Source organism: Staurois parvus, unplaced genomic scaffold (assembly GCF_062004578.1).
Source record: "Staurois parvus isolate SC_StPar_1 unplaced genomic scaffold, SC_StPar_1.0 ptg000264l, whole genome shotgun sequence".
Lineage (NCBI taxonomy): Eukaryota > Metazoa > Chordata > Amphibia > Anura > Ranidae > Staurois > Staurois parvus.
This window is the reverse complement of record NW_028318060.1, coordinates 11,465,785-11,484,737: the sequence shown is the minus strand read 5'-3', so window position 1 is coordinate 11,484,737 and position 18,953 is coordinate 11,465,785. Positions and strand designations below refer to the sequence as shown.

Genomic DNA, 18,953 nt, shown 5'->3' with positions numbered 1-18,953 from the left:
CTACAGCCCGTGCACGCAGAACCCCGGCACCTACAGCCCGTGCACGCAGAACCCCCGGCACCTACAGCCCGTGCACGCAGAACCCCCGGCACCTACAGCCCGTGCACGCAGAACCCCGGCACCTACAGCCCGTGCACGCAGAACCCCCGGCACCTACAGCCCGTGCACGCAGAACCCCCGGCACCTACAGCCCGTGCACGCAGAACCCCCGGCACCTACAGCCTGTGCACACAGAACCCCCGGCACCTACAGCCCGTGCACGCAGAACCCCCGGCACCTACAGCCTGTGCACACAGAACCCCGAGCCCCTCAGCCCATGCAAACATTTAGTCATGGATGGCAGACCCATGCAGACGGATCTCGTAGCTCATGCCCTCACAGCCTGAGGACCCCCAGCCATTGCCCTCCCAGGCACTGTAAACATTGCTATGCAGTATTAGTGTGCCTGTAGGAGCCGGTGATACACAATGCACAGGCCGGTCACCTCACACGCACAGCACAGCAATGTAATGCCGGACTAATCCCCGCACCCCGCCAGTGTACACTGTGAGGGAGAGCAATGCTGCACACAATACGAACACAACCAGCCCAGGCCACACTCTCACCATCCAGAAAGCGGCTCTGCCCGCCGCCCGCCATCTTTTCGCTTACTCCATGGCAGTCTACAAGGAGATTCCCGAAGAGCGAGGCTCCGGAGTCTGCAGACAGAGGGAGAGCAGACAGTCAGTCACAGGGGGACATGTCACACAGGCCTTAGCCAGGGGAAAATCCAGGAGGCCGCGGCTAGAGTGATAGGAGGAGCCTGACACACATACACAAGCCGGGAGGAGGGGGAGGGGCGCCTCGGGGGGGATTGCTTGGTCTACAGCGGTGGCTGGACTGACGGCTCAGCGCGCCGATGTACTGCATACGGAAGACAGCGCCACCTGGACTTGGGAGGCTCACATTGCACATTCTCATCCACAGCCTTCATACTTCCTCTATATCAGCATTCCAGTGCTGAACATTCCCAGGTCGCTACATGTTCCGAACTCCAGGCATGACATCGGGACTAGGGTTGCCACCTCATCCCTTTAAAACCGAACAAATATTAGTTGCACAGGTTCTGAGATCAATTTAGGCTAGGTTTGCACCTATGCAGTTTGTGTTTGGTCCATTTCTGAATTGCGTTGCGTTTTTACACCTGCGTTTTTGGTGTGGATTTTTTTTTCTTGTTGCTAGGCAAATTTAAAATGCATCAAAAACACAATACATGCTTTTCTGCAGCGTTTCCATTAAACTATATAGAACCAAAAACGCAACTTTTTGCATTCCAGAAAGTCCCTGACCCTTTCCAAAAAACACACTGGGTGTAAACGCAGAGATGTGAACATGTCCTATAGGAAATCATGTTAAATGGACTGTAGTGCGTTTCTGCAAAACGCTGCAGAAAACGCTTAGGTGTGAACCTAGGGTTAATGCAGATAAAACACTAGGTGAGTTTAATTGCCATCCTAATCAGCCCCAGAACCTGTGTAATTCATATGTGTTCAGTTCTAAAGGGATAAGGTGGCAACCCAAATAGGGGCTGCTTTGTTTGATCTACCACACATGGAAGGAAGATATATTTTAAAAACATTCTTCCCAAATATATTGACATATATTTGAAATGGTAAAAGTTTGGCCCTATTCAATATATTTCAATATATATATATATATATATATATATATATATATATATATACATACACACTGCATGTTGAAATGCGTTTTTATTAGGAAATATATGAAAATTATTTTTAAAAATACATTTAAAATCTACTGTATGTCTTTAAAAATACAAACCTACATTTTTGGAATGCGTTTACAAATATATGTAAAAATATATGTTAAAATTACTTTTTTAAATGTTAAAAAAATCTGAAGAATACATATTAAAAACTATTTTTAAAGATATAATTCATATATTTTGTAATAAAAATGCATTTCAACATTCAGTAGATATATATATATATATATATATATATATATATATATATATATATATTTTGAAATATATCGAATATGGCCAAAATTGTAGCTTTTCAAATATATGTCAATATATTTGGGAAGAATATTTTTAAAATATATTTCAAATCTATTTTTCTTCCATATGGGACCTTTTTATAGCTCTGACACATTCTATAGAGTCCTACACTGCATAATGCCATTTCTATATTGTATACTAGATGAGAAATGTAACATGGCAGGTCAAAGATGGGTAGAGACAGGTGTCGGACAAAAAAATGGAAACACTACATGATTTGCAAGTATAAAAGTGACAACATTTCGTGTTGAGAGCGGAGGTGATTAAAACAACTGCTGCAAAATGACTGCAGAGCTCAATCTCAGCCTTCACGGGACTCAGTCTTCACAGACTGAGATTGAGCTCTGCAGTTACTTTTACAGCAGTTGTTTTCTTAATCCAGGTCACAATCATACGTAATGTCCTTTTGTCTCTTTCGGTTAGTTGCGCACGCTTAGGCTTATCAGACTTTTTTGGAAACTGTATATGACGTCATAACCTCTGATACTGTACCTTGCAACACGTCAAATAAATTGGCAACTTCAGTCACAGAGGCACCAGCTAAGCTGGCACCGACAATTTGTCCTCTTTTTAGCTCAGTAAGCTTTGACACGACTCTGTATTACTGGCAGCGCATGCAGTGAGTGATGAAAGTGAGACTTTCCACCTGCTAGCTAGGTGTCACACAGCGGAAGCAAAAAAAGGTTATATCACTTCTGCTTTCAATGCAAAAATGTCGTCACTTTCATACCTGCAAATCATGTAGTGTTTCCTGATGATGTCATACGTCGAACCGCGTAGGGTGGGGCCTGATAGCACTACACTTGTCCTCTGAGAAGGAATTGCTTTTTGCTGGGATTTAAAGTGCCATACACGTTTTTTTATGTAAGTGCAATTTTAAGTGTTTTTTACCTAATAAATACAGTATTACACTATGGAAGTTTCCCTTTGATGTTTTTATGGTGGTGGAGGAGTACTGTGGAGGTTCTGGAGAGGTTTTCACAAGCGACTGATCTGGAGGTGTTTTCACATATGGAATCCGTTGCCAGTGGATAGAGGTATCGAGATCATACAGATGACAAACTTACTGCAGGAGAGTGCTGCAACATCCAATGCGTTATTTGACCTACCGTTCAAGGTGGTCAGCTATTTGTGTTGAGAAGGGCTCTGGAAGGGGAGCACTAATTGGAGCACTTCACACAGAGGATTGCTATTGATAAGAAGATTGACTATTGTATCACTTAGTATTCACATTGGATGCGGATGGGAATTTTTTCACGTTGGAACTGTTATATGTTCGCATGCTGATTGGGACTTTAATATACATATATATTGTCTTTTGTAATAAATTCATTGTATATACTGTATACTTTGATGGTATTGTATATTTGCTATTATTCATTTTATAGCACAATTGTTGTTTGAGCACGCAGAGTATATATATTCGTTCCCTATTTATGATTTAGCCACTGGGCAGGAGGGATATATTTGTCAGCCCATAGAGCATTGAATTATACGCACATTTGTGGGGACCTTATATGTAGTAGGGTGGTTTATTTTATTTTTTTTTAGTAGAGGCAGCGCATCAACTTTTATGTTTATATATAAACACAAGTATGGCTTATTCTCACCACAATCCCTACGTTCAGTCCTCAGTTCCACATACTAGTTTACATGGGTTTGTAATGCATTTGTGTTGTGTTTTTCAATATTTTTTCCTTTACAGCAAAAATCTTTTTTTAGCATGCAAACATTTTTTCCCCTTACATTTCTTCACATTCCATTGCTTTTACACATTTATATGTGGTCTGGTGCAAGAAAAGCATGCTGCTGTACTTTTTGTGAAAGCACTGGATCTGGAGGGGCTAAATGCTAGTGCTGGCAGCGAACGGGGTCGATCCTGCTAACACTGCTTTTTTGGGAACACTATACAAAGCAAGCACTAGTATAATTCTGTTCAAGATCATTATATTGATCTGTACAAACACTATACTAGTAATGTCGGTGATCAGCGACCTATAGCTTGAGTGCGATAGTGTGCGGGCAATCTAACACTAGCTGACCCTGGCTGAGAGGGGAGCTTACTGACCATAACATCTGATGCCGCTAATGGCAGGAATACAGTGATCAGTGAAAAATTCTATATACTGACGCTGTACTAATGGCACTGGCTGGGTGATGGAGCGATCAATGGGATATTTAGGGCGATCAAAGGGTTAAATATGCTAATCTAACGTGTGTGTGTGTGTAAAATATAGTACTTTTACTCAGTGCCGTGTTCTTTCCCGAGACTGACCGGGGGGCAGCGGGGGATACAGGTGCGTTCACCCCCCGAAATAGGAAGCGATGTAAGATTACGTCGCTTTGCCCAGAGCTACTGCTCTCCCGCAAACTGTGGGTAAGCGGTTATCAAGTAGTTAAAAAAAAACCTTAATTTTATTTTTATTTTTTTTTTAATTCTAAATATGGTATTTTTTATTTACATTTTTTTAAATACTTTTATCAGAATAGTACAATGTTACCATAGTAGCAGCGTACTACTACTGGGTGGGGGGGGGGTGGTTATCAGGGATTTTTGTTTTTCTTTTTATACACTTTGCTTTGCAGGAGACATAAAGATCAATCACAACTCACTAGAAAGAGAAGCAGAGCTGTTATTAATCAAATTGATTCATAGAAGCTTTGCTAACACTGTGATCACCGGGTCCCATTCACCGGGATCTTCATTCCGCTGTGGCCGCCAGACACAGCAGACGCGGGTGGGAAGCGTTGTGTGCCCGCTCTGGTGCACAGCACTTCCCTCTGTTAGTACAGCCAGAGCGACATATGGGTACTTCGCTTTGCCTGTAGCTGCCGCTCGTCCACAGTACATTGCGGGCGGGCGTGTGGGAAGCACTTAAATATTTACAAACATACACATGCTTTTTGACCCTAACCGGGGACATAGCATGTACAGTATATTAAAATGAATGAGAGAACTGTAGCACACTCCTGGAGTAAGGTGTTATGTAAATTTAGTTTTTGGCTGCTTCTTTAACCAGAGCAGCAGTGATCATTTGTTCTGGTTTGCTCATGGTTTCACAGGCTGGGAGTTTGATTATTTCCTTCTGCCTCTGAGAGAAGCTCCCAGAGCTTACGGTAAGAACTTCAATTAAGTGGCTTGAATATTTACTATACCCTGGCCAATCCCTGAGGAGATGCACCCAGAGGGTGGTCTGGGAGGTGATAAATAGCCTGGTGCCTTGAGGTTCAAAGAGCTTTAGGGGGCTGCTTACACTGGGTCTTCACCTTGGCAGGGCTGGAAACTTGGGACTAACCTGGAGCTGCATGCAGGGTCAGGTCTGGATGGAGAATTTCACTAACTGGAGCATGGAGGCAGCTGTCCTGCGGACTTGTGAGTAAAGACCCCAAATTACCTCTTTTTGACTGTGCAGCACCCTAAAAACTGCCCTGGTTACCTTTAGCTGTGCAGTCAAGCAGGGTAACCAGATAAAAACTAACACAAATATATGCTGTCAAAAAATACATAAGACAAATGTGCATAAATTATTGAATTACTAGATCATAAATGACAATAATCTGATAAATGGTGAGTAAAATAGTTAAATTAATATAACCCAAAAAATATAACGTGACAATAAATTAATAAAAATGTGAATAGTTCATTACGTAAATAGATGAAAAATCCCAAAAGGCGTAAAAGTTCATGAACAAAGTAAATAAATAAACACAACAAAGAGCATGAAAAAAAATCAAGATGCTCTGCTTGTGTGCCTTGAAACAATCATAAATATGCTGTGCCTTCACCACTGTGCACTCCACCAAGAGGAACATCAAAGCCTCTTACCAAAAATTTAGACCTCTGAACAGAAGGTGTAATTGCACTTAAGTGAGAGAACCCTCACTGGATGGATGGATCACCACTCAACTTTAGTTAGGGTAAAGCCAGCTCTACCAAATGGCTACAGGCATCACCATCTAGCAATCCTCAAGACACCAGCTTGCACCAAAAGTCATCAAGCTCCCAGCAAAGTTAAATCCAGATAAACATGCAAAAGGAAGGGGATCACTCATCATGTAGCAGTAAAAGCAATTTATTAAAAGCAAGACATCTACATAAAATTAGGAGAAATGTTAGGGCATATCATACAAACAACAAAAAAAAAGAAAAATTCCCAGCTCAATTTACCGACCAGCCTGCAGCCAATTGAATTGTTTTAACAGTTTGCGTTAAAAATAGGGGTTTAGTTTTCACACATTTGAAAATAAATGCATAAGCTGCAGAGCCTCTTCACGGCACCTCATTATTTTCTGCAGTACCAACTATATAATTTCGAGAGCCTGCATAGTAGAAGCACATATATAATAATGGGTAGAATCCAAAGAACAGAGGTATACTGCTCAGGCAACAATCCAGATCAATCCACAACAGGTGCAGGATCTGGTTCGCCACCCCACACGATGCAACAGGAAGAAGGGTCAGCCGCACACCGGAGGATTGATTAATATAGTGTATTATCACTATGATTAGGCATGAGATTATGTGAAACGCGTTAACAGGTCCTGTATTCATGTCCTGGTGTTTTGTGTGTCCTATGGATCAATAAATACACACTATATTCATCTACCCTCCGGTGTGCGGGTGACTGTTCTTCCTGTCATAATAATGGGTAGACTTAGGGTAGACTGAGGGCAGGCTAGCCTGGAGGGAGCCCACCCCTCCCTAAAGGCACAGGGATGCACTGGACATCCAGCATATAGCACAATGGCAGCTAAGGTGTTTACCAACCAGCCTGCAAATGTGTGCAAATTAAACCCTTGGTTTTTTGACCCTTGTTTGTTTGACATGCGTTGCCCTTCCATGTGTTCCTTGCTGCAAAGGCCAGTTATAGATTGGGGCAGTTGCCATTTGTTTGTACTGTTGATATACTGGTGGGGTGCACTGGGTAACCTTAGCTGCCATTGTGCTCTATGCTGGGTGTCTCGTGCACCCCTCTGCCTTTAGGGAGGGGTGGGTTTCCTTCAGGCTAGCCAGCCCTCAGTCTATTCATTATTATACATGTGCTTCTACTATCGAAGCTCTCAAAATGATAGAGTTAGGACTGCAGAAATTAATAAGGTGCCGTGCAGAGGCTCTGCAGCTTATGCATGTATTTGCAAATGTGTGCAAACTAAACCCCTCTTTTTAACGCAAACTGTTAGGACAATTCAGTTGGTTGCAGGCTGGTTGGTAAGTTGAGCTGGGAATTTTTCTTTATTGTTGTTTGACATGAATCGCCTTTCCATGTGCTCCTTGCTGCAAAGGCCAGTTATAGATTAGGGCAGTTGCCATTTGTTTTTACTGTTAACATACAAACAGCATTGAGTACCCTGGTGGGTGTGATGACATCACCACTAAAACAACACGTTTCATTCCAGTGGACATCGTCACTATGGCAATGGAGTAGTGACATTGCAGAGTGGGATAATCTTGATGTTTTAGGGTAACCAGATGCCTAAAGTCTACTCCATGATCCCCATCTGTGAAGGTTTAGACTGTGCCATATCCTCAGGAAGAAGAGTGTCCTCTGCTTAATGTTAATGAGCATTTTGGAGTCCCATGTCCCTATCCCTCTCCTGTCACAAGTTCTGCAAGAAATAAACCACAAAAAGACAACCACTAGACTGTTTATTAGAGTTGGGATGAATGTACTGTTGCTTGGGTGATTGGTTGCATCTGTACTGTTTTGGAAAAGAACTAAATACATTCACTGCCCTTGCGGGGCTAGCGCTACAGAATTTTATCAGGTGTCCAACGCCTTCCTGTGTAAAGTATGTATATTTCTTGACGCCAACCGGATTCTCCCTTCACCTAAAATGAAGAGAGATTTCTCATTAATTTTTTTCACAGAAAAGGATATTAATATTATTATTATACAGGATTTATATAGTGCCAACCGTTTGCACAGCGCTTTACAAAATGAAGGTAGACATAAGCGTTACAATACAATTTGGTAAAAGGAGAAACAGAGGGCTCTGCTTGTTAGAGTTTACAATCTAGGAGGAAGGGTATCAATGCTCCCCATCCCTGCGATGCAGAGATTTGTCATTATGTTGGAGAATTTGTTTCATATCTCCCACTTGTGATGTTTGCAAGCTCTCCATTCAAGTGAACTGTACAGGCCAAATAACTGGCTGATCATCAAGATTACTGTTGGTTACCTCACTTGCTATGCTCAGATTCTGAAAGGGAACCCTGACAGATACAGCAGGTTTGCCATGTGTCCAAAAAAATTGCAAATAGTCCCTAAAATACATGCAATTAAAATAAATGTAATCCCCAACTGAGTGACATTTTGTATGCTAAAGTACTGTGCACTGAAAACAGCTCAACCATGGGAGCCTATGGGTGACATCGCTGCTCCTGAAATTTGCTGGACAAGAGCGGAATGAAAATAGGTTAGTACACAAATCTGTTTTATACAGCTTAGGCAGGATAAGTATAGGAGGAAGGGAACATTTTTAAAACTAGCTGTAGTTAGAATGTTCTTCAACTTTAACAATAGCCATGTCCTTTTCATGCAGCTATACTGTATATGCGTCAGTAAATGATGAGTGTGCCACAAGTTAGTGCCAGTCCAATAGAAGTTTATAATTCTTGAAAAAAAGTCTGAAGTTAAGAGTAACGCTTTTTAGGTGTTTAGCACTCCCCCTTCATCAGGGATGATATAAAATCATTTAATTTAGAAAATGATATAAACATACAGTATACTGTAAATAGCTTTCTAAATAATGTCATATGTCATAAAAGTATATCACATTAAAGCCGCCCCATGTACTGCTACAGGGTGGCTTCACTTGGCAAAATCACGGGTAGGGGGCGCGCACGTGCGCACACACTGCCCTAGCCACGCTGCTATTGGCTCCTGAGAATGTCAGTCACCAGGTCCCGGCCAATGATTTTTGGCTGGGACTCAGTGATTGTTGAAAAAGCTGAGAGGGGAGAGACCTGTGTGTAAACAGCACAGATCTCTCTCCTGTCAGCATGGAGGTGCTGCTTTCTATCTCTGCACAGCAGAGAAATATAGAAAGCAGAAGGTCTGCTTAGTAAAGCACAAAACAGTACACAATAAAATCACTCCCTAACACAAAGTTAACCCTTTGATCGCCTCAGATGTTAACTCCTTCCTGCCCAGTGTCATTAGTATAGTGTCACTGGAGATATCAGTGGCAGTTAGTCCCCCCACCCCCCAGTGTCAGATTGCCCGCCGCAGTCCCGCTATAAGTTGCTGATTGCCGCCATTACTACTATAAAAAAAACAAAAAAAAATAAAAATTCCAGTATATATACCACCATCTGTAGACGCCATATTATTATTATTATAGAATATTTATATAGCGTCAACAGTTTGCTCAGCGCTGTACATTATAATGGGAGACAGTACACGAGACAGTACAGTAATAATACAATACATGAGGGGTTCGAGGGCCCTGCTCCTTGGAGCTTACAATCTAGGAGGGAGGGGATAGTGGTACAGGAGGAAATAGCTGTGGGGGGATGGAGTGGTAGGAAGAGTGGAGGAGATCGGCAATTAGGTGAGGGCGGGGTAGGCTTCCCTGAAGAGATGGGTTTTCAGGGTGCGCCTAAAGGTGAGGAGGGTAGGTGACAGTCTGATGGATTGGGGTAGTGAGTTCCAGAGGATGGGGGAAGCCCTGTAGAAGTCCTGGAGACGGGCATGGGAGGAAGAGACCAGGGAACTAGAGAGTAGGAGGTCTTGTGAGGAGCGAAGAGTATGGGTTGGGTGGTATTTGGGTATCAGGTTGGTGAGGTAGTTTGGGGCAGTGTTATGGACAGCTTTGTACATCAATGTTAGTAATTTGAATTTTATGCGTTGGGCAATCAGAAGCTAGTGGAGGGATTGGCAGAGGGGGGTGGAGGATACGGATCGGTTAGTAAGGTGGATGAGTCTGGCCGCAGAATTCAGGATAGACTGAAGCGGGAAAAGCCTGTGATGAGGTAAGCCGATGAGGAGGGAGTTACAGTAGTCAAGTCGTGATATGATAAGGGAGTGAATGAGTTGCTATAACTTTCACGTAAACCAATTAATATACAATTATTGGGATTTTTATTAGCAAAGACGTAGCAGAATATATTTTGGCCTAAATTTATGACAAATGTTATTTCTTTTATTGGATATGTTTTATAGCAAAAAGTCAAAAATATTGTTTTTTTTCAAAATTGTGAGTCTTTTTTTGTTTATAGCCCAAAAATAAAAAATACAGAGGTGAACAAATACCACCAAAAGAAAGCTCTATTTGTGGGGAAAAAAATGACAAATTTAATTTATGTACAGCGTTGCATGACCGCACAATTGTCAATTAAAGTAACGCAGCGTCATAATGCAAAAAATTGCCTGGTCAAGAAGGGGAGGTACATTTTGTCAAGAGCAAGTGGTTAAAACGATATATTATTTGTGTGTATTATTTAAAATCTGGCAGTGTAAAAAACTGGACTAAATGGACCAAAATATAAATGCTTTGACTGCAGCAGGCGTATGTGATGCTGCAAAGCTATGCTTCCAGTCTTTGGACATTAGTTGTCAATAGCATGGAACAGGAGCCTTGGCCAATTCACTTTATATTCGCAAGCTAGTAACCATTCAAAATACTCCCTTCATTTTTTAAATATTCTCACATAGTAAGCTGTGGTTGGGTGACAAAAATGTTGCATCTTAACAAACATGTCTAAAGGAAGTATATGTTTTTTTGTCCTTGTCACACATCAACAGGCAGCCCTGGTTCCAGTACACTGCACTAAACTTAAGCCAGTACTGTCAAGCATAGTGGTCTCTGCCTGTCATAACTGAGAATAGAGGCAGTAGCCTCAGCACCCAGAACTGACATTATGCTGGTATTATCAAACAAGCAAGATATAAATAAATCAATCAGCACACCCAAACAAAAAAAGTACAAATATAAGTGAAATACATTTCCAAGAAATACCATATACTTTATAAGTTTCAAGCTGTATACTTCAAAGTAGATTCACACCACTTTCCAAAATTACAGAAACAATATAGTGTAGCGCAACACATAAATGATAATGTCCAATCAATATCCACACCGTGTGTAACTAAAAAGTGACATCCATATAACATCAATTTCAGTGCTCTGAATACCTTCACCACAAAGGCTGTTCACATCATGTATATGACCCCTGTATTCAGGGGTGTATTTATCACAAGGTAAACAAGGCACTTGCTAGGGCGGCATTTTTCAGGGGGGCAGCACCTCCCCCCCGAAGAAGGGATGGAAGAAGGGATATGCGTGCCATGGTAACCAGGTGGGATCCGAGAGAGAGGCTGCAGGTTGCTTGATTGTGTACGTAGAGCCTGACTCTCATTCCAGGGGATGTCCAGAGCTGTGTCATTATTTTTATCGCTGGGGGCGAGGGGATAATGGAAGGCTCTCACAGGTGGGGGACAGGGGTGCTGTTGGTCAGTGCCAGGCTCTCTGTCAGGGTCCTGTCCACAGCAGAAGTTCTGGAAGATCTGGCATTTCTGCCAGTACCCTGCATGGCCGCAGAAGCACGCATCAGCCTCAGTTTGGTGTCAGATGGCCTTTATAAGGCGGCTCAGCACTTCCTCAAGTTGCTGGATGATCTCTAGCTCCCCGTGCCTGTTTCCTGGTTCCTGTGATTGTGACCTGTGATTTGTGATACTGACTCGGCTTGCTCCTGGACCTGTCTACTCTGCTTAACCCCTGATATGACCTTGGCTTGGCAAACGGATACTCTCTCTCTCTCTCTCTCTCTCTCTCTCGTTCCTTTGTATATGACCTCGGCTATCCCATCTGAATATGTCTGCTCTGATTCCCACCTGGTACCTGACCTTGGCTTGAACCGACTACCCAGTAAACATCTAAATCCCGGGAAGGGCTTGCATACCACACACAGGCGCCTCCTGTCTGCAGACCTATCTCCGTACACCAGCTGTGCTTCTAGGTGGACCACCAACCAGCACTCCTACAGGCGACCTGTGCAACTTTGGGCCTGACTCCTGCTGTCCCACTCTCAGGGAAGTCCAGAACTTAGCCACAAGGGAAGCCCTCTCTCCATTGCCCTCCATCACCAGGTACGTGATACTCTCTCTGCGGAGGGGGAAGGGAGGGTGGTGTTGGTCAGTGTCCATGAGGGCAGATGATTTTTGTGTTGCCTAGGGCAGCACAAAACCTAAATACACCACTGTCTGTATTACCAGTCAGGTCATAAAGCGCTTTATCCTCCTGTGGTAAGATACTCCTAGATGTACTTAACAAAGGTTTCTTCCTCCATTTAATGGTACACTCAATGGCAAGAATATATATGCAAAAAAAAAATGCAGAATCTAGTGGTCTCTTTATGGACCCCAATTTATTAAATAAGTTAAAATCACACTTACAATGTATGGCACTTAAACCAGTGCCAGTGAGAGTTGCATGTAACACACGCCAGCAACATGCCGGGAAAGCAAGATGGCCGTGGGATGATGTCACGCCTTAGGCTCTTCCCCCATATGCATTACGTGCAGGGTGGGGACATCATCAGACACCCCACTGACAAAGTCCCCATCCTGAGTGTAATGCATATGGGGGGGAGAAACCTAAGGTGTGACTTCATCCTGCAGCCATCTTGCCTTTCCGGCGTGTGTTACATGCGACTCTCACTGGCATTGTGAGCCTGTAAAACATTGCAGCAGCGATCATCAGATTGCTGGTGCAATGCAGGTCTCCTGCAGATCTGTCAGTATATCTGCTTGCCCATACAGGATGTATGGGCAAGCAGATATACTGGCAGGAAGGCTCTGGAGCCCCGGGGTAGTTAATTGAGAACTACAAGCCGATGGATGCTAAGTCTGTCGGGACTTGTAGGGTCTCATTCACAAAACACAGTGATTTTTTTTTTATTTTTAAATTTGACAGCTAGTGAGGGGGGAGAAGATCCCCCGCTACCTGTAAAGCGGGGAAGAGGGGGAGCGGAACTCACCCTGCATATGGGTGTATCATCCAACATGTTATGAAAGGTGAACTTATTCCTTAAGATATGAACACAAGTTATTTCCTGGGGGGTGACCTTCTAGGGAGAATCGAGGATGGAAAAGGATCTGCGGGTCCTAGTAGGTCACAGATTTAGCAATAGCACGCAATGCCAAGCTGCAGAAAACCTAGCAGACTATTAGCAGTCTTTAAAAAGGGTATTTACTCAAGAGATAAAACTATAATTTTATGACTTTACAAAACTCTGGTTCTCCTCATCTTGAGTATGCCATGCAGTTTTGGTCACCAGTCCTCAGGAAGGATGTACTGGAACTGGAGTGAGTCCAGAGAAGGGCAACAAAGCTAACAAGGGTAGAAGTGAAATATTTGCGCTCAGGTGAATCTATGCATATATTATCTGCTGACACTATGCCTAGTTACTTGGCACAACAAACATAGGTATATATCAAGTGGCTAAATGGTTAGCACTTCTGTTGTGGATGTTAGTAAATTGTGTTAAAGAGAGTTTGTGGGATGTACGAAACATATTAATTTTCAGAAAAGAAGTCCATGGAAGGCTCTACCTATATGCCTACTGTGATTGCAAAAAATATGGTTTGGAGGAAACACAAAAAGTCTGGAAATTAAGTAGGTGGAGGGAGTGGAGTGGGTGATGGGACGCATAAATAATGAAGGTGGTGTGGAGGGGGTGGAATGATGTATATTAAGTTATGGGTGGTGGAGGTTGGAAAAGGTTTTGGTTGCATTTTTTGTTACAAAGGGAGGTGGGAGTTAAAGGGTTTTGTGATGCTTGTGTGATATTGCTATGAAGGGAGGTGGGCGGGGGGAGGTATGAGGGGTAAGGGTTTTTTTGTGCGTTTTTTGCGTGATATTAATTTGTTTCTTTTTATTTTCAGAGTGAAAAAATGGTGAAGGGACAGCGGTGAAGGGAAAGCACAGTGTGATTATTGTCTATACGGAGGGAAAGGAATTGAGGGAGAGTATTTTGTGTTTTTGTGGGAGGGTGGATATTTTGTGATTTGTTGAAATGTGAAATTTGTATCATCGTGTTGATGGAAACATTTTTATTTTTTATTTATATATATATATATATATATATATATATATATATATATACGTATGTATGTGAATAATTTTTATGACGTTTTAAATAAAAGAATTAAAAAAAAATAAATGGTTAGCACTTCTGCCTGGCAGTACTAGGGTTGTTGGTTCAAATCCCACCCACGGCACCACCTGCATGGAGTTTGCATGTTCTCCCTGTGCCTGTGTGGGTTTCCTCTCGGTACTCTGGTTTTCTCCCATGCTCCAAAGACATGCTGGTAGGTGAATTGGATCCTATCTAAACTGGCTCTAGTGTATGTATGTATGAATGTGAGTTAGGACCTTAGATTGTACACTCCTTGAGGGTTAGGGACTGATGTGAATGTACAATATATATGTAAAGCGCTGCATACATTGACAGCGCTATATAAGTACCTGAAATAAATAAACAAGTGCAGTGCTCACGCTTGTTATATACTTAAAGCCAATAAGGGGGCTGCAAGACCTCAGCCATGAGGAACGACTATAAGCATTAAACTTGTTCTCCCTGGAGTACAGTCCCCATTGTTTAGGTGCATTATATGTAGAAGGCTTACCTGTAGGTACAGTAAATACCTCCTAAATGTGCATCAGTTGGAGATATTTACTTTAGTAGCAGCCAGTGACGTCGCCACGCAAAAAAAAAAGTCCCCTGTAAGATAATGTCATAATGTGCTAGTATGCACCACATACATTATGAAAGACTGTCCTTAAAAGAAGCCCTGCAGTGGCAAGCTGTAACCGCTAACAGGGTTTCCATCTTCACCTGGTCTTCCTTCCGGATTTGCAAGCTCCAGCCATTTGAATGACCAAAGCGCACTAACATCACTCCCATGCATTCAAGCAGGAGTCACAACTGTGGCACAGCTCTCTTCATCCATTGAAAGCTCAGTGCGCATGCGAATGCTACTAAAGTAAATATCTCCTAAGCTGTGCATGTTTAGGAGATATTTACTGTACCTTTTTATAGGCTTACCTGTAGGTACAAGTAAACAATGGGGACTATACTACCACTTTAAGAGGACACGTGGCCACTCAATGAATTTGAAGAAGCGCTTTAATCTTAAACTGCGTACAGGATTCTTTACTGTAAGAGCAGTAAAGATGTGGGACCTTCCACAACTGGTGGTGTCAGCGGGGAGTGCTGATCATTTAAAAAAAAAACTTTTAGATGGGCATCTTAGTGAACGCATTATACAGGGGTACTGGAAATGGTAGTGACATTAGGGTCAATTCACTAAGGTTTTCGCATGCGACACGAAGGTCACGTGAACCATTTTTCAGAAATATTGCACAAGATAATAAAAGTCAGTTCATCAAAGTAAAATACTGAGAGTGAGATAAATACCACACATTTGTTAATAATGTGAGATAAATATCGCAAAAAAAAAAATGAGATAACGAGTCAATTCACTAAAGAACACACACATTCGTTATTTATCACCTGCCAGTAGGCAGTCGGTATTTTAGCACTGTACAAAATAACAATGAGGGGAACTCTACACTGGCAAGTAAATTAAAAGTATACAATGTATCCGTGTAGAAATGATCTGTTCTAAACTCAGACATGAAAATACATTGCAACATTTCACCAGAGGGAGATGGTTCTGTGAATGAAAGCACACCAGAATGTTTTCACAGATTCATAATATTTCTGTGTACATTTATTTCTTCCTCTAGTGCAGTGTTTGTACGTAAAAAAATAAATTGTGAAAAAAACACCATAAATAATGCTAAATTTAAGTGATAAATATTGCAAAACATAAATATTTAACACATTTGGTAAATATTTCTTTTTTTTTTTGTGAATTTACTACTTTTGAGATAAACACTTCATGAGTTATTTTGACTCAAACATTCATGCTGTATTTATCTCTCAGTGAATTGGCCCCATAAACACATACACACGTGCGTTGAACTGGAGAGGCTGTTGTCTTTATTCAGTCTTACCAACTAAGTAACCATGTGAGACATGGACATACGAAGATCCATTTTTATTGCATTAGGATCATGTTGCAGCAATTTAGGAAAAAAGCTCTTCATACTACAGTTGTGGCATTTTTGGTGATTTTTTTGTGTGGACTTATTTAAGTAACTCATTAAAGTGTTACTAAGCCCACAACATTAAAATCAATCTGTATATGCAGAAAAGAATGTTTGTTATACTCACTTTGGAACCTAAGGGGTTAATCCACTGCACTGTGTAAAAACGTTGTTTGATCCTGATTTCTCTGATCCTCCCCTTCTTCTAGTGTCCCCCTCTTATCTCCTGTTAAGACATACTGTGTGGAGTCACTCTGCATATTGCTCAGTTTGGTGTGTATTGCTAGAAACGTTTTTTTATGATGACGTGATCAGCACAGGGCCAATCAGCACTGTCCAGACAGAGGTCAGGGGTCCAGCATCCTCCTAGAGCAGAGTCAAAACTCCTCCTACAAGCTTTAACATGTGCTCAGCTGGACACTGATAGAAGTCCCAAGACTGCTATATACTGCTGATGAAAAAAGGTATTTAGCGGTTTATATTTACTAAAACAATTGAACTTCCATGTTGTGTGTTCTGTGGGAGACCAGATATAGTGATAGCAGGGACCTGGGCTTAATAACACTTTAACCGCTTACCCGCCGCAGTAGAGCAGATATGCTACTACATGGAGGCGCGGGTGCACAAAACCACGTATATATACATGATTTTGCATTTCTGGGTAGAGGGCGCTTGTGAGCTGTGCACCCACCCTACCCACACCACCTTTTGTGGCTGCAGATGTCAATCACCGGGTCCCAGCCGGTTATTACCCACCGACACCTGGAGATTACCGACACTCACCGACGGGGAGGAAGACTGTTTTGTTTACAAACAGTATTCCTCCCTGTCAACTCAGGCACACTGCTCGGGATGGCTGTGCACAACTCAGCCATCCCAAGCAGTGTGCTTACAGTGAAGCACACACCCCCAGCCCCCTAGTAAAACACTCCCTACACACAGTTAACCCTTTGATCGCCTCTCACATTAACCCCTTCCTGCCATTAGTACAGTGTCAGTGCTATTTTTTTTAGCACTGATCACTGTATTGGTGTATCTGGGGATGTCAGTGACACCAATTTTAGTTCCCCCCGGTGTCAAAAAGTCCGCCGCAGTGCCACTAAAAGTCGCTGGTCACCGCCATTACTAGTAGGAAAAAAACAAAATTCCAGTATATATACCGCCATTTGTAAACTCTATAACTTTAACGTAAACCAATTAATTTACATGTATTGGGATTTGTTTTTAGCAAAGACATGTTGCAGAATACATTTTGACCTAAATTTATGACAAAATTTGATTTTTTAAATTTTTTTACTGGACATGTTTAATAGCAAAAAGTCCAAAATATTGTTTTATTCTCATAATTGTCTGTCTTTTTTTGTTTATAGCCCAAAAAATAAAAAAATGTACAGGCAATTAAATACCACAGAAAGAACACTCAATTCCTGGGAAAAAAAGGACGTAAATTTAATCTGGGAGCGGTGTTGCATGACCGTGCAATTGTCAGTTAAAGTAACGTAGCGCCTTAACACAAAATATGGCCTGATCAGGAATGGGGGGGTAAATCCTCTGGAGGGCAAGTTTGTTTGTTTTTTTTTATCATACATGCTTTATGACTTATGAGATATCATACGTGCTTTATGATTTATGCGATAAACCTCTGGAGACTTTCAATGAGTGTTCTACTTTTGGTCTCCTTATTATATTTTATACGTATTAATACATAGCATTTTTATCCACTAATAATATTTCAGTCGCACAAGTAATATGAGATCCTTGGTAAATAACTAAGAGAAAGAGCAAAGAGAAATCTTGCTGTTGGCCATAGCAACTAGACAGCTTTCATCTGTCATTTCAGTAATATCATTGTGGGGATTAGGATAGGAAGTGGAAACCACAAGTGATGGTATGCCATTCTCCTGTGATCCCAGGTCTCCATTCTGCAATTCTATGCAATATGCAGTTCTCAAAACAATGCTTTCCAATGCTGCCACCCTGGGAAAACTGGAAATAGATTTGCTTACAAACTCTGTGTGCCTAACAATGCTTTTCCATCTGCTGCACATTATTATCTGCTAGCATTACAAAGTTTACTGTAATGTTTGCAAAGCATCCAAAAATGTAGTCCTGTAAAGTTTCAATCTGAATTATTGAAGAGGAAAGAAAGGCAATAAATTAATTGTCACCCTGTCCAGTGTAGCTCTCTTTTGGGAGGGATATTACAAATGGTCCTCCCCAAACAGGATATTGTGCTAAACCCATAGGTAAATAAGAGAACCAGAGCCTTCGCTAGAGTAGAAGAGTGGGTTTGCTAATAATGTTGCTAGTGCCTCCACCCAGGACAGGACCTCTGTGAACAGAGGGGAGTCTGTTCCTGGGAAATTACCAGTAATCCAATCAAAGTAAATGGGAGCAGAGGAACTACTGCAACCCCGATTATAACATTGACCATAAGTATATAGAGGTGAACCAGTGTAGAAGTAATAAAAGCTTTATATAAGAAAATATTAATAACAGTGCAGACATTCAATGTACAAACATGTATTATCAGCAAGGGGTCCGACAAGTGTCCTGATAGAATTGTACACATAACTGGGTATATATATAGGTATTAATAACGATACCACCAGATGAATGTTGCAGGTCCAGTTGAAGAGGCTCCTGAAGATGATCACGATGTTCGTCTTGGTGTTGGAGACCTGAAGACAAAATCTGCAGTGATGAGGAGCCCCTCCAGCCGTTGTCTAACCAGTCTGGAATGGAGCTTTTCACCAGCAGAAATGTGGAG

The 18,953-nt window shown here is 41.9% G+C and overlaps 1 protein-coding gene across 5 annotated transcripts in view; it reads right to left on the bottom strand.

Moving 5' to 3' along the window:
• Window positions 1-834, bottom strand: part of SENP6 (SUMO specific peptidase 6) — a 154,491-nt gene extending 153,657 nt beyond the window's left edge. For 3 of the 5 annotated variants that reach the window (XM_089681398.1, XM_089681399.1, XM_089681400.1), the window contains exon 1: window positions 606-802. In XM_089681398.1, the coding sequence (XP_089537524.1) occupies window positions 606-639 (34 nt within the window). In that variant the 5' untranslated portion in view covers window positions 640-802. The other 2 variants (XM_089681397.1, XM_089681401.1) reach the window with 2 other exon arrangements.
• Between the last annotated feature and the right edge of the window lie 18,119 nt (window positions 835-18,953).